Raw genomic sequence first — 15738 nt, 5'->3', positions numbered from 1 at the left:
TAGTCATCAATTACAATTGCTTTCCACCTTATGCATTGTAACATATCTAGATCCTGTATATTGATTTGAAAGACAAAAGAACGTAAAACAATGAAACATGTAACTGAACCATAGGGTCCCTTAGTCCCTCATTCTTATTCAACCTCCAATCACAAAATATTTTTCTACAAGCATTAATTTTTATTTTTTTTAGATAGAGTATACAAGCATGAAAATAACTGCCATCACATAAGAACGCAGTAGCTGCTAATGGTTGGGATTTGATTAGGAAGACAATAAAAATCAAGTGAAAATTTACATTTATAGATTCTGCAATCAACCAGGTGGAAAACTCTAGACATCTGATCAGAAAAACTGAAATCAAGTTCATACCTCAAGAACAGCTTGTGAGGAAGAAAGAAGTACTTGGAACATTACATAACCTCCTTCATAAAATTCTGATGCTCTAATACCCTTCCTGATTTCTTTGTTTCCACCATAAATAGCAACATCAACCGATGGTGCCAACCGTGCAAACTCGGCTTCCCATAGAGAAAATGATTCAGATGAAGCAATAATGAGGAAAGGCTGATACATTGCTGTCATAGACTGGATAAAGAGTATCAAAGTGATTGCTCGATCCTGCATGATTACAGATTTATATCCATCACAAAGAACTAAAATTTTAGGATCGGTGAAGACTTCACCCCCACAAACACAAAGATGATCCACGTACCACATTCCAGAGATCTAGCCTGAAAATGAATGCTGAGATATGTAAAAGGTATGAAGATACAACACATACATTATCAAGAACAAAGATCGATTAAATTTACCCAGAGTCCAGCAATTTAAAAATAAATAGTGAGAAATCTCGAAGGCGTGATCAAGCTTCAACAGATGATATTTGCAGTCAGGGCAATGTTGAATGTGTGTTATATTCCGAAATATATCATCATAACTGTGAAATAGTTAGTGGTGTAGACCTTGAGAAGATAATGGGGCATTCATCACATGTAAAAAAATTTCTGAATAAAAAACATCACCTGAAAATTATCATCAGACCAAAATAAAAGAAGGTGTTTAAAAATGGAAAGAGATGTCTGTCATTAATTTTCTGAACTTAAACTATAGCCCAATTATAAAATGTTATCCAATAAATGGAAAACCTCGATGAACCCTATTAGAAAGTGCCAAAAAACTCTCACTAATAAAAGAACTTGTGTAAATCCTTGAAGATATAATATATTTACACACTGACATTTAGTGATTAATTTGATCTACTTGCTAAAATTAAATTTGCTGATTATTATCTTTTGATTTGTAGTTATCTTTTCCTTTTCTAGTTGTTGGTATTCTAGCTGCATAAATGTTTGTACAATTCTCTTTGCAAGTGAGAAATAAAATTTCATCTCATGAATTTCTTCATGGAATCAGAGAGGGACCTCACATATAATTCCGATGACCAAATACGGAAAGGCTTTTGACTCTAATAAAAGGGGGCTCACGCGGATCGAACTCCCAACCACCCCATATCTGTGGAAAGTGGTTCACATCTAGTCACAACACACAAATTAAATGGGTAAAACTAGCTTCAATTGTCACAATCTGTGATGATGTACATTTGTGTCGAAGGTTCGGACGATTATCTTACCGGAAACATCTCCATTCCAAAAACCGATGACTCGAAGTTAAAAACCTGGAAGATCGAAAACAATAGGGTTATGTATTGGCTTGTCAACTCAATGACAAACGAGATCGGCGGAAATGCCCTTCTCTACAGCACAGCCCATGAATATGGGACACTGCCAAAGAATTTTACTCCAGTAAGGAAAACACATCTGAGATTTTCGAAATAACCCACACTCCATGATCTCCGACAAGGAGATCTCACTGTTACTCAAGACTACAATATACTCACACGCCATTGGCAGGGGTTGGAGGTGTTTGAATCCGGATGAAGCGAAGAAAAAAGAATATTCAAGTTTCTAATGGGCCTTAACAGGAACCTAGATGAAGTTCGAGGGAGAATATTAGGGATGAAAACACTTCTGAATATTTGAGAAGTGTTCTCTGAAGTCTGCAAAGAATAAAACATGAAAAAGGTGATGCTGGGGGAACAAACCACCGACAATTCTATAGAGAACTCAGCTTTGGCAGACTGGAGGCACTCAACAAATCAATAATGACAGTCTACAAAGAAAAGGGAAGTTATGGTGTGAAAAATGCAAGAAGCCTACTCACAACTTAGACACTTGCTGGAAAATTCATGGAAAACCCACAAATTGGAAGCCTACACGATCGACTCATGACAAGGAGAACCAATGCAGTAATGCCTCAGTCATGAAGGATCTTCCACATCAAATTCCAGCTTATTCAGCAAGGAGCAACTTGAGTTATTACAAAAATTCTCACCGCAGAATAATAACATAATGGGGACAGGAACTGTGGCACAAAAAGGTAATTTCTTAAGCACAAAAAGGTAATTTCTAAAGTGCTCTCGTTGTAAATTAAAAGAAAAACAGCCCACGGATAGTGGTCTCGGGAGCATCTGATCCTTTGACCGGAGATGCTACTTTTTTCCAAAAGTAAAATCCATGCAGAGAAGATCTGACTATGAAAATTGCTGATGGATCCTTGTCTAGGGTGGCAGGAACAGGTCATAATTATTTCTGAGAATATATCTTTATCCTCGGTCCTCCGTGTGCCAAATCTTGACTGCAATCTCGTCAGTCAGAAAATTTAAGAACATAAATGTGTTGCTAAATTTTTCTCAAATATCTGCGAATTTCAGGATTTGGATTCGGGGGATGTGATCTGAACTTTTCTTCTCAAGAATGATATTCTGTTAGAAGCCAGAATTCTAGTGTCGTACATGTTCATTCAAAAGGTTCAGTTCTGAAAATAATAATAATTGTCGGATATTTGAATTTAAATAAGGATAGGTTTTTAGATAACTATTTATCTACTGTTTATATTTTAAAGTTAAGATTAGATTAAGTTTCTTATCCATTAATTTGTTATGTATAAATAAGTGATGTACTCGATTATTATTAACATTATTTGATTCCATTCAATATACATATCTTCTCTTATAAATCACAAGGTATTAGACGTTGGGTGTGGCCAATGACGAAGTATAGTACAGCTTATACCACCGACAGTTAAATCACCGCCAGTGAGCACGACCCAAATTATGGGTGATGCTTCTCCTCTCTCCATTACGTGCACAAACTTACTGGCCGGAATTTTTTGCCTTGGTCACAATCTGTCCTTATGTACATTTGTGGACTTGGCAAGAAACATCACCTCACGGGTAGTGCGACACGACCTGATTAGGGCGATGTCAAGTTCAAAATTGGAAGACTGAAAATAACCTAGTCATATCTTGGTTGATTAATTCAATGACGCCTGAAATTGGCGAAAATTTTCTCATCTACTTGACCGCAAAAGACATTTGGGATGCAGCCAGAGAAACATATTCTTGGAAATATAACACGGCCGAGCTCTTTGCCATTGAATCTGCTGTGCATGATCTCCGCCAAGAAGAAAGCTCGGTTGTGTACTATTTCTTTGCCCTTACTGGACAATGGCAGAAAATCAATCTCATCGACGAAATTCAATGGACATACACTAAGGACGAGAAACTCTATCGCTTAAAAGTTGAAAATAAGCAAGTACTCAGATTCCTGATGGACTTAAATCGAGATCTCGATGATGTCCGCGGTCGGGTCCTGAGAACAAAGCCATTACCAAGCCTCTGCGCCGCCTTCTTGGAGGTCAGACAGGAAGAAAGCCGTTGCACAATGATGCTGGACTCTTTGCAGCACAGTTCTGCAGCCCCTGATGGTTCTGCCCTCACAATAAAGCGCCAAGCCCCATCATTCCCACTTGATTATGTGCATTCTGCTACACGGTATGGACAGTTTTCAAAAGATCGTTCCAGGACGACTTTGGTGCGAAAAACGCAAGAAGCCTAATCACAACATCGATTCTTGCTGGAAAATTCATGCAAGCCCGCAGATTGGAAGCCTGCACGAAAACGTCGGGCTAATGCTACTGTCGCTGTGGCTGATCCTTTTTCCGCTGAGTCAATTCCCTTCATCAGCGCCCAGTTGGACGTCCTCCAAAGGCCATTCCGCCAGCAAGCCCAACTGCCATCAGGAAGTACTGCTGTCCAAGGTGATAATTCTCTTGCATTTCTCTCTCAGTGTGTCCCTTCACAAACGTTGATTCTGCAACATCGGATCATATGATTGGTCAGTTGAATTTGTTTACATAATACTGCCCATTTTCCGTCCCAAGATCGGTTTAGGTGGCAGATGGTTCTTGCACAAGGGTGCTCGGATTGGGCTCCATATGTTTATCATCTACTTTGCACTTAAATAACGTTTTGCTTGTGCCTGCTCTTCATTGCAATTAATTATCAGTCAGCATGTTGAATTGAGATCTGAATTGCACCACCATATTTTCATCTACCTTTTGTGTTTTTCAAGAACTGACCTCGGGGAGAACGATTGACAGTGCTGATTATTGTGCGGGCTTGTACCTTCTCAAGTTGAAACCCTTCTCGAAGCCTCCAACTCATGCTGCTCTTTCAGTCCAATAAAAATAGTGAACTTTTGTTGTGGCACTTTCGACTAGGACATCCAAACTTTATGTACCTTAAAAAATTATTTCCACAATTATTTACTAATAAAAGTTCATATTTTCCTCATTGTGACGTGTGTCAACTATCCAAACATATGCGTAAGGAATATGGCTCCAAAGGTTGTTGACTGAGTTGAAATTGGAAGGACATCAGACGATCGAACTAAAGTGTGACAATCTAGCAACAATAAGCATTGTCAAGAATCCAGTTCATCATGATTGTACCAAGCATGTTGAGATCGGTCGTCATTTCATCATTTTAAAAAATTGAGATGGGAATCTTGATGGTTAACTGCGTTCCTAACAAGTCGCAAATTGCAGATGTCCTAACAAAGGCTCTATTTCGAGTTTCGACCCACATTTGAAGACTTGGTGTTCAAGTTGGGCATGACTGACATATATTACCCAACTTGAGGGGTCAGATATTTGAATTTAAAATAAAGACATGTTCTTAGATAACTATCTATCTATTGTTTCTATTTTAAAGTTTAAGTTTACATTATATTAAGTTTCTTATCCGATATCCATTGATTTGTTATGCATAAATAAGTGATGTACTGGGTTATTAACATGATTTGATTACATTCAATATACACGTTTTCTCTTATAAACTACAATAAGGATAGTGATGTTATGTTGTGGCACTATCGTCTAGGTCACCCTAATTTCTTGTACCTCCAAAGATTGTTTTCATCCTTGTTTAGCAATAAAACTAATCCTTACAGCCACATATCTTATAAATAGGATGCCTTCTCGGACTTGAAACTTCAAGACTCCATGTCAACTCATGCTTCGATCCTTCCGAAGTTGTCGGGTTATATCATTCCTCTAAAGGTCTTTGGGAGTACTTGTTTTGTTCATATTCATGATCATCTTAGGAGTAAACTTGACCCAAAAGTTGTTGAGTGCATATTTGTTGGGTACTCATCTCACCAAAAAGGATATAAGTGTTATATTCACCTGTCACTCAAAAGTTCTACAACTCTACGGATGCATCATTCTTTGAAGAACAACCTTACTAAAAGTTAGAAATTTCTAATGAAACAGCCTCACATGAAATTCAATCTTGGAACACTGACATATTCATACAAAATACTATAGTGTCATACCTAAATCCAGTCCCAGCCAGAATCATCTCAACCAATTTCAAGTCATCAACCAGCACCTAGTGACTCTTTGCAGCCTCAACCAACTGCAGAGCTTCGAGTCTATTCAAGACGAAAAGGAAATCAAGAAGAAAAAGGACTTGAGACATTGAATCATTGCCATGAATCCAATCCAACTCCAGAGCCTATAAATTCACCAGGTAACACGTCCCAGTTCTCCTATCAATGCACTAGATGATGATGAACCTATTGCTTTAGGAAAAAGGGAAGAGATCGTGCACCGATCATCCTATTCAAGAGTTTGTCTCATACAATGCTCTATCACCAAAATATCATGCATTTGTCAGTAATCTTGACAGCATAAAGACTCCAAAGTTTATTCATGAAGCTCTTAAGAACCAGAATGGAAAGCTGTTGTTAGGGAGGAAATCGAAGCATTGGAAAAAGCCGGTACTTGGGAAACATCAAAATTACCAGCTACAAAACAACCAGTGGGATGCAAGTGGATTTTTACAGGGCAGAATGTTGATGTCAATGTTAACAGGTTCAAAACACGACTTGTTGCAAAAGGATTCACTCAATCATATGGCATATACTAGGAAACATTAGCTCCAGTTGCCAAACTTAACACTATCAGAGTGTTGTATTCTCTTGCCTTGAATCTTGACTGACCATTGTATAAACTAAATGTAAAGAATTCTTTTCTGAATGATTATCTCGAGGAGGAAGTTTACATGGAGATACCTCATGGATTTGATAATCTCACAAATTCCAACAGTGTTTGCAAAAACTCAAAAAATCTTTATATGGTCTTACTCACCAAGGGCTTGGTTTGACAAATTTACAAAAGTTGTAAAGCAATTCGGGTATAGTCAAAGCCAAGTTGATCAAACCATGTTTGTCAAACAGTCAACCCCATTCAAAGGGAAATCCTTATTGTCTATGTCGATGATATAATTCTAACTGGAGATGATTTCACAGAACTCAACAAACTCAAAAACTTCCTAGCCAAAGAATTCGAAATTAAAGACTTGGGAAACCTCAGGCACTTTCTGGGCATGGAGATGGCTAGATCCAATAAGGGAATCTTAGTTTCACCACGGAAGTATGTGATGAATCTATTGAAAAAGACTAAAATGCTTGGATGTAAATCAACAGACACTCCCATGGATTAAAACACAAAACCAAGAACTAAAGAAGAGAGTTTGTATGTCGACGAAGGAAGATATCAAAAATTGGTTGAAAACTCATCTACCTTTCGTATACTAGACAAGATATTAGCTTCACTGCTTGTGTTGTAAGACATTACATGAATAAACCAACTAAAGAACACGTGGAGGCAGTTTAAAGAATCCTACGGTATTTAAAAAAAGCATTCGAACAAGGTTTATTCTTCAAAAGGACATAAAACAAGGAGGTTGAGATATTTACTGATGTTGATTTGATTGGATCTGTAGAAGATCTACTTCGGGCTATTGCACCAATGTTTGGGGAAATCTGGTTATTTGGCGTAGCAAGAAGCAACCGGTAGTGTCACGGAGTAGTGCAGAAGCTGAATTTAGTTAAAGCTTTATCAAAAGGCATATATGAGGGAATATGGCTAAAAGGATTGCTGAATGAATTGAGCATACACATGTCAGGGTCTATAAAATTGTTCAGTGATAACCAGTCTACCATCAGTATAGCAAAAACTTCAGTGTGTCATGATCGAACTAAACATGTGGAGATTGACAGGCACTTTGTAAAAGAAAAACTTGAGGCAAGCATCATCTCATTTCACTACATCCCAACAAGTCATCAAACTGAAGATATCTTGACAAAAGCAGTACCTAGGAAACAACTTGAGGAACTAACGTACAAGCTAGGACTACTCAACATCTACAACCTAGCTCGAGGGGAAGTGGAAATCCTTGAAGATCTACGAGATTTACACACTGATATTTAGGTATTAATTTGATCTACTTGCTAAACTAAATTTGATGATTATTATTTTTTGATTTATAGTTATCTTTTCCTTTTATAGTTGTTGGTATTCTAGCTCTATAAATATCTGTACAATTATCTTTGCAAGTAAGAAATAAAATTCCATCTTATGAATTTCTTCAGAACTAAACTGAGAGTCCTAGGTCCCAGATAGAGATCAATAGAAATCAGTCATTCATTTCATGAGCAAATGGAAATAAAATATGACAGCCAAATGTTTAACCAAAAAAAATTAAAGAAGGTTCTAGCTGATGATAAATATAAATCTGTTCATAAAAATAAATTTTGTAAAACTTCACTGCAAAGGTAATGCCGACAAACCATAAAGAAATGTTAATGTTTGAATTCTTCACAAAAAATTTTTATCTTCCCCAAAAAATGAAAGCTATAATAGCTACTACTACGAAAGCAAAAAAGGTCCAAAAAGAACAATTTTAAGTTCCACTAATTAACATTAACCAATGCACTTGAGCATAATAAATGAAAAAAGAGGGATAGTTAAAATTTTGTAGTACAACAAACAACATTCACCTGATTGTCAAAAACAACAGCATTCTGACAGTTGAACCAGCAGTAACGCAGGTCGTTCACTTTTTTCAATAAATTTCTATCATTTACCAGTGATTCGCCTTGGGCAAGCTCTGGGAGAGCAACAAAGGATCCCTTTTGATGCTGCAGTAACATCGAAGAGCATATGCATGTAATTGTATGATGGCAATACCAATACAAACAAGTAGGGTACAGAATCCTATTATAGAATGAAATGTGGAACTCGTTCTCAACAATCTAAGGATCCAATATGTATGGTTTAACATTGTCACGCCATCCATACTATATAGTTTTACCGTTTTACATGAGAAGAAAGATTTACAAGGATTTTTGAGATGCAAGTAATGAAGCATTTCCCTTGCTGCAATAGTAATAATGGACTGACATAATTACTTCAAGCTTTGGGTGCCCCTTTTTTAAACTAAAAGACCTTGGTATGGTGGATAATTGTAACACGAATTATGTCCCAATGTCACATAATGAATACTTATTAGTATGCCAGGGATAAAAAGTCGATTTATTTGCTTTCCATAGATGATATGCACAATCAGAAACTTACATTTAAACACAAAAATATGAACCCAATAGTCTAGTGAAATTTTCTGTGTCAAGTGAAGTACCTTGTTTAATTTCTTAGCATTTTCCAAGCGAATTTTGTAGTCCCTCATGAGCTTCTGTCCTAGGGATGAGCTTAGAAAGCATGCACTGTCCAACTCCCATGAAGAATGGTCGTAATTAAGGCCATGCCATTTCACAAGCCACTCATAATGGCATTCTGATATGTCGGTGGAAGTCGATACTTCAAACTTACGAACTGGTCTTTTCCTTAACAAACGATGTGGCACTGTCCACTCTGAGCTCCACCTCACAATCTGCAGGTTAGAAGGACAGGCAGTTCTTTATTTGCAGTAACTCAAAAAGCAGAGCTGTAACCATAACATTTTATTTAAGACTTGTACTCGCAAGAAATAACAGACCTGATCTTTCGCTATAAATTTGAAGAAGAAACTTAGATTTTCAGGACACAATTGGGTATCTGGCACCCAATGGTTGTGCACATGAGCAAGGCCATGGTACTTAACAAAATATTGCTTCTGCCTATGTATTCCTAAAACCAGGAGAAACTATTAAGATATAATTATAAACAAGTATATGTTATATAGTATCAATAAAGTGTTGGTTTCCTACATGTTTACAGTTCCAGAAGATGACAGACCTTTAGCATTTGTTGCCTTCACTTCTCTGACATCCCAAATAGACTCAACCCCCTTTGACACAGAGTGGACACCTAATGCCAATTTCTTATACACACACAGGGGGCAGTGCCAAACACCAGGTAGAGCACAAGTTAGAGGAGGATCTAGACAAGAGAGATGATAGCATCTACTGCAACCGCTTCCCCAACAGCACCTACAAATGTGGGTAAAGTACACATCAAGATAATGTGTAGATGAAACTGTGAAAGGAAAAAGTGCTCAAAAACAGTGAGTTTTGAATCTGTACGATTGAGAAAGAAGAAGAATGGACTTACAATAAGGCTGTTGAAAGATTTCAGAGCATGCAAAGCAAATATGAGCACCTTATTTTCATGTAGTAATATTTAATGACAATGTCAGTACAAAGAGCCCAGAAAACAAAATTACTCACAGGAGCTCGCCACCATCTTCGTCACAAATAACACATGCTTCTTCTAGACTATTTGTCTCCTTGTAGGGATTCCTGCTGCAACAATGTTCAAAAGATTTTAAAGGAACAGCAGCTCCGTCATCACCTTCATCCTAAAGGCATTGCAAGAAAACAGAATAATCACAATAAGGAAGGCCACTCCTATTATTGAGCATTCAGCTGACAGACTGCTGAGTTCTATGAAAAAATTGTTGGCAATCATAGAAAACCGTAAAAAAAAACACCAATACAGACTAATCCCCAAATGCAGCACTGTAGTTAGAATGCAAAGAGAAATCCAAAGCTAAAAGTAATACACCAAGGCACATCAATAGAAAAACAAGTTTTACTTCATCACATAAATCAAAAAGATAAAAATGCATTCAAATTCCTAAAATATTGTCGGAGGTCAATTCCTGCAAGGGTGAATAAGTTTCAAAATGACATTCCATACTGTTCACATCAGATTTACAAACTGCATTTCAAGGCTCCCTCCACCTTATAGACACAAGTATATAGTTTCTCATAAACAGGATGAAATGTGGACAGGTTCATCACATAATTTACGAAGCTCCCTAAGTTTGTTCATATGTTCACTCCAACTTCGCCTAGCTTCCGACAAAAATCCATGTAAGCGATCCGAGGTCTTCGCATCTTTTACTTTTCTCAACATAGTCGTCATAGGAGTCTTCTAATCTACTAAACCTTGTCATGTTTGCCCAACCCGTTACATGTCTTAACACAAATGGCACAAATCTAAAGAATGAGAATATTGCAGTGGCTCTGAGTAGGCACACACAGAGGAGTCCATCGTGGTAAAACATAGAAAACACTAGCACCAAGAGTAGTGAAACAAAGGTCTTAAAACCCCACCCAAGATAATTCAGCCAAAAACTCTACTTTCTGATGTTCTCGTCATACTAGTGAGTTTCCAAAAAAACATATGGATACAGATGCATGTTGAAGAATTAAAAAACAAGTATTCGCAGTATAAACATTGTTATCATCATCATCCAACCACACAAGAGAACTTTGAAAGGATGGACATATTGTCAAATATGAATGTCAGATCACCAGAAAAACAAATATATTTTCCTTTTAACAAAGTTGTAGAGAGTTCAAATGCACAACATATGCCAAGTAAAAAATGTTTCAGCAATTACAGTATGAAGCAGAGCTTCTTTGTGGTTAATACAGTAAAGTTGATTTTAGATCAGCCAGACATGATTTTAGACCATATCACTTAACTATGTGGGGGAAGGTTATTTAGCAATCTTCAACAGGTTTTCAGACAGGATGGGTGCCTTTCAAGTCATTTAAATCCGTTTAAGAAACATCTAAAGCCATAGCATAGATCAACCCATAATTCAAGGAGCTCATGGGATAAAAATTAGAAGAGTTAAAGTTGTCATCTCTTGTTTCATTTCTTTATACTCAAAAAGGTGAGGGGTGTAAGGTCCACATCTCCTTAACTACGGAACTCATAGAACAATAGACCTTGACTCTCTTCCTTCCTTTAGCCGGAATGGTCGGGGTGATAGGTCAGAAGCTACTTGTATTTCCAAAGTGCCACATGAAGACCAACTGAAGTAGGATGACCACAACATGAAAATGAAACTAATCTTTTTTCTTTACTATTGGCATCTAGAAGAAGTATAATTTATAAACAGTATATTCTCCATGATTCATGAAACAATAGAAACCAACCTTAGAAGCAATAAAGTTACTTAGGCCATCATCTAATGTAGCACTGCAAGAGCAAAGCTCCTGTTCTGGTGAACTATGGCTTACCCTGCAGGAAATTCAAAAAATCATTCATCTCATTAAAGCTAAAACTGTTATGTTCCCTTTCTCGTTCCTTTCTTTTCTTATTGGGAAGGGCAGGGGAGAAAAACAAAATGCCATCTCCTGAGGTTGGATATGGCGAAAGAAAATATGTTCAAGTACAAATACACAGGTTTGGAACCAATCTAGCTGATCTAAACATCTCATCTCATACAAGATCAAAAAACTATTAAAACAAAACACATCTGCTACGAAGCAGGCAGGCAGAGTAGACAAGGGCAAAGGCATCATCGGTACAACCTACAACAGCATTGATACCCACATGCACTTGTGTCTGACAAACAATAAGAGACCACCTGTTAATATCTACTTCATGCTATCCAAAAAGCATATACAAATGGATCAAGCCACAGTTAGCCAATAACAGATCATGCAAAGCCATAAAATCGATTTCTAGGTTAGTAAAAGTAACAGGAATCATAAAAAGAGTAGTGGTCAACTAAGTATCTCGGGGCACCGTTGGGTGGCAATCCTAGGAATTTTGATTTTTGGGAACCTGTAGTTTCCAAGATGTCTAAGAAACTAGCAAGCTGGAAAAAAGCGTTTCTATCAAGGGGGGTCATCTAACATTGATAAAGCCGGTGTTGAGTGTGATGCCAACGTATTTCATGTCTCTCTTTAAAGTGCCAATTTGGGTGGCAAAAAGATGGTAAAACTAATGAGTGACTTTTTGTGGGACGGAGCCGATGGGAAGGTGCATTGTCATGTAATTGCTTGGGATCAAGTTTGTAAACCAAAAGATAGAGAGGGTCTGGGCTTGGGGAATATTTGTTTGAGGAATAAGGCACTTTTAGGGAAATGGTGATGGAGATGTTCAGTTGAAAGGGATTCTTTGTGGAAAAAAGTTATCAAAAGCATTTTTGTTCTACAAGAAAATGGGTGGGATGTGGGGTAGGCTAGGAACACAACTTTTAGAAGCCCTTGCAAATTTATATCTCGTTCTTACCCGGCTTTGCATCTGTTAATTAGGGTGGTGCTCAAAGGGAGGAACCTCATTCGTTTTTGGGAGGATCATTGGGAGGGACTTCGTCGTTCAAATAGCGTTTTCCATCTTTGTTTCAGAGCTCCACAACTCTTAACAAACTTGTTAGCAACTTCATCAGTGTTGTGGACCTCCCGGTTAACTCCAACTTTGACTGGGATGTGCATTTCAGAAGAGCTTTAAATGAAGTCGAAATTGTTGAGTTCAACACTATATTAGGGGTCTTAGATACAGTTCATTTGGAGTTGGGCACGGAGGATTTTAGTGTTTGGTTGGGGGATTCTTCAGGGGTCTTTTTCTGTTAGTTCTTTTTATTAATCTTTTTTTCCCGATCAGTAACTTTCTTTTTTTCCCGTACTACATTAATATCTGGAAAGTACCTATCCCATATAAGGTTTAAGTTTTCTCGTGGACTGTCGCTTTGGGAAAATTGCTGACTTGCGATTCATTGCAAAAACGATGACCTATCTGTGCTTTAAGTCTGCCCTGGTGTAGCCTATGCCGGAACAAAGAAGAAGAACAAGACCATCTACTTTTGCATTGTTCATTCACGATCGGAATTTGGATAAAAGTATTGCGGGAATTGGGTTCGAATGGACCTTTCCAAGAAAGGCGCAGGACATGTTTCTTTTGGAGTCAGGTATACTTACCGAGAGGAGAACTAGGTGTTGTTGGTATTTGGTAGTTCATTGCCTATTTTGGTCGAGCGGAACAAAAGAATTTCCACAGACATAGCCGAGTCTACAGATGAGGTATGAGAGAAGATCAAATTCAGAGTCGCGAGTTGGACGACAAAGTTGCCAGAGTTTAACCACCTTTTGCAGATTTCTTTTTTTGTGGGTTGTTAGCGGATTTCTCATCCGCTTATTTGTACTTTGTTCTCTTATTCTAAAAAATTTTCGTTTACAATTAAAAAAAAAGTAACCCTTATCAGAAGCATATGCAGCATGTATCAGTGTTCCCCTCAGCCAGGCCAGCACCCCTCGGAAATGATTTGTCTCACTTCTATTGACTTGAAGAATTATAACAGCAACTGACCACAGCAATGGCCAAAAAAGTCTTAGCATTACCGTTCAAGCCCAAAAGGACTATTCCCAAGTTCATTTCAACAAATTGCATGAGATATTTTTGAGATTTTCTACAACAAAGCTTCTACTCTAGCAAGTTAGGAACTAAAGAAAGCCAGAGACAGTAAATTAAAACGAATTGAATAAAGTTATGGAGAAACCAGAAAACTTAACTGAAAGGTAACATAATACCAAATGTAAAAAATCATCCATGAGAAAAATAAAACAAGACAATGACTTGATCTCTTGCACATTTCAGGAACAAACATTTAAAGCGAAAGATAAACACCACTTGTAGTCCAAGTTCAGAGCATATAACAATTCAAAAAAATGATGAAACGCCCTAGGTTAACTTGTGCTTTTCCACATGGTACAGGGGAAACTTACCTTTTCTTTTTATTGCATAGCACACAAGTTCCCAATATACAGGGGGTTTCCCATTTAGCGGATGAGGAAGGAACGATCTCTGAAACTGCATGAAACAACATCACTATGTCATTATGGTAAAATCTAAATTTATAAGGGCTGTGAGCATACCTTTCCTTTCTAAACATATTTCACCACTTTCTGTACTTATAGGACAGTACTGTGAACTCTCCATGCAAAATGAACTTTGTGGCGCAGGAGAAATTGTATTTGTAGCAGTCAAATAATTTGTAGGTAACTTTTCAGAGTAATCATAGGTTTCTCTGGCGCTTGAGTTACTCCTATTGTCTTTTAAACCATCACCATGGCAAAGTTCTGGAATCTCATCCACGACATAATCAATATGGTTAGAATCAATACTGGCATCATTACCCAGTATTTCTGCATCACCTCTTAAACTACAAATTGACTTATGAAGATCTTCATCAGAAGCTCTATTAAGACTTTCATCTCTCCATTTTACCACAACCCTTTGACTGAATTTTTCAATAGTATCTTCTCCATTCCTCATTGGCTCGCAACCACTTTTTCTGCTATTACCATTGCATATGTAAGATATATTATCTTGTCCTTCCAGCTCCCCATCAACATCTAAGAAAATAAAGAGTCAGCAACATTAACATAAATACGTGTAAAGAGCCACGCTTTGTATTTCTACCTTAAAAAAGAACACACCCTTGTTAAGAGCACTCGAAAATAAAAAAACTCCACATATTTAGAATAGTCCTGGCGAGTAGATGACGGGAGTTAATATAGAAAGACAGATGTACCTGGAAAAACTACCTTAATCTGCTGTCTTTTAAATAGAGATTTGAAAGAGCGGGCATCCGTATTTTTTCGTCTCACGCCAACTGATTCCAGAGCAGATTCAGTTTTCTCAGCGTCCACCAGGACCTGTATCAAGCTATCTTTTTTCCTGCTCAAATTTGAAAGAGTAAATTCTTTTAAAGATTGCTTGGAATTGGAAGAACTTGACATGTTCTTGTTCCTGTCAGATCTTCTCAGAGGACTTGGTGTCTGTTTCTCAAGTCTTTCGGATTTGTTTGTTATCCGTGGCCTTGAAGGTGACAGTGGTTTATCAAGACTCGGGGATTTCTGTTTACTTTGAGAGATCCCTCTGGACAATGATGTTTCCCTAGATGTCATCACACCTGAGACATCAGTTTTCCTCAAACTACACCTTGAAGAGCCTTTGCCATAACTAATTTCTTTCTTCCTCGAATCGTCATTCACCTCCTTAATTTTCCGAGAAGAACGAGTCCCGCTCACCATCCTCCTTGGCTGCAACCAATCCACGAGTTTTAAATCATAGCTTTAGCATATCATAAAGGAGGTGGAAGAAAAAAAAAGAATTAGGGTGGGGGGACGAGGAAATAGGGACGGTGTAGGAGTCATATTTTATTAGATCCATTTTTTATTTGAATTATATATAAAAAAATTATTTTTTTTTTAATGTTAAAACATAATATTTTTTATTGTGAATATT

At 37.5% G+C, this 15738-nt stretch overlaps 1 protein-coding gene across 3 annotated transcripts; it reads right to left on the bottom strand.

Moving 5' to 3' along the window:
* Positions 1–377: 377 nt before the first annotated feature.
* Positions 378–15616, bottom strand: LOC142555127 (uncharacterized). 3 transcript variants are annotated; one of them, XM_075665822.1, is made up of 11 exons: positions 15023–15616; positions 14364–14843; positions 14214–14298; positions 11640–11724; positions 9915–10045; positions 9484–9677; positions 9245–9375; positions 8888–9139; positions 8250–8390; positions 716–734; positions 378–621 (listed from the first exon to the last, which is right to left on the bottom strand). In XM_075665822.1, exons 1-11 carry the CDS (start codon positions 15522–15524, stop codon positions 542–544), a joined length of 2100 nt encoding a protein of 699 aa, XP_075521937.1. In that variant the 5' UTR covers positions 15525–15616; the 3' UTR covers positions 378–541. The 3 variants fall into 3 exon arrangements, 2 of the variants coding, with proteins under 2 accessions (XP_075521937.1, XP_075521938.1); XR_012822342.1 differs by lacking the exon at positions 716–734 and adding an exon at positions 7167–7287 and having other exon boundaries at positions 504–621; XM_075665823.1 differs by lacking the exons at positions 378–621; positions 716–734 and adding an exon at positions 1956–4643.
* Positions 15617–15738: the final 122 nt, after the last annotated feature.

The sequence above is a fragment of the Primulina tabacum genome, chromosome 9 (assembly GCF_025594145.1).
Source record: "Primulina tabacum isolate GXHZ01 chromosome 9, ASM2559414v2, whole genome shotgun sequence".
In the NCBI taxonomy this organism is placed as follows: Eukaryota; Viridiplantae; Streptophyta; class Magnoliopsida; order Lamiales; family Gesneriaceae; genus Primulina; species Primulina tabacum.
Note: the sequence above shows the minus strand (reverse complement) of the source record. Positions and strands in the feature narration are given on the sequence as shown.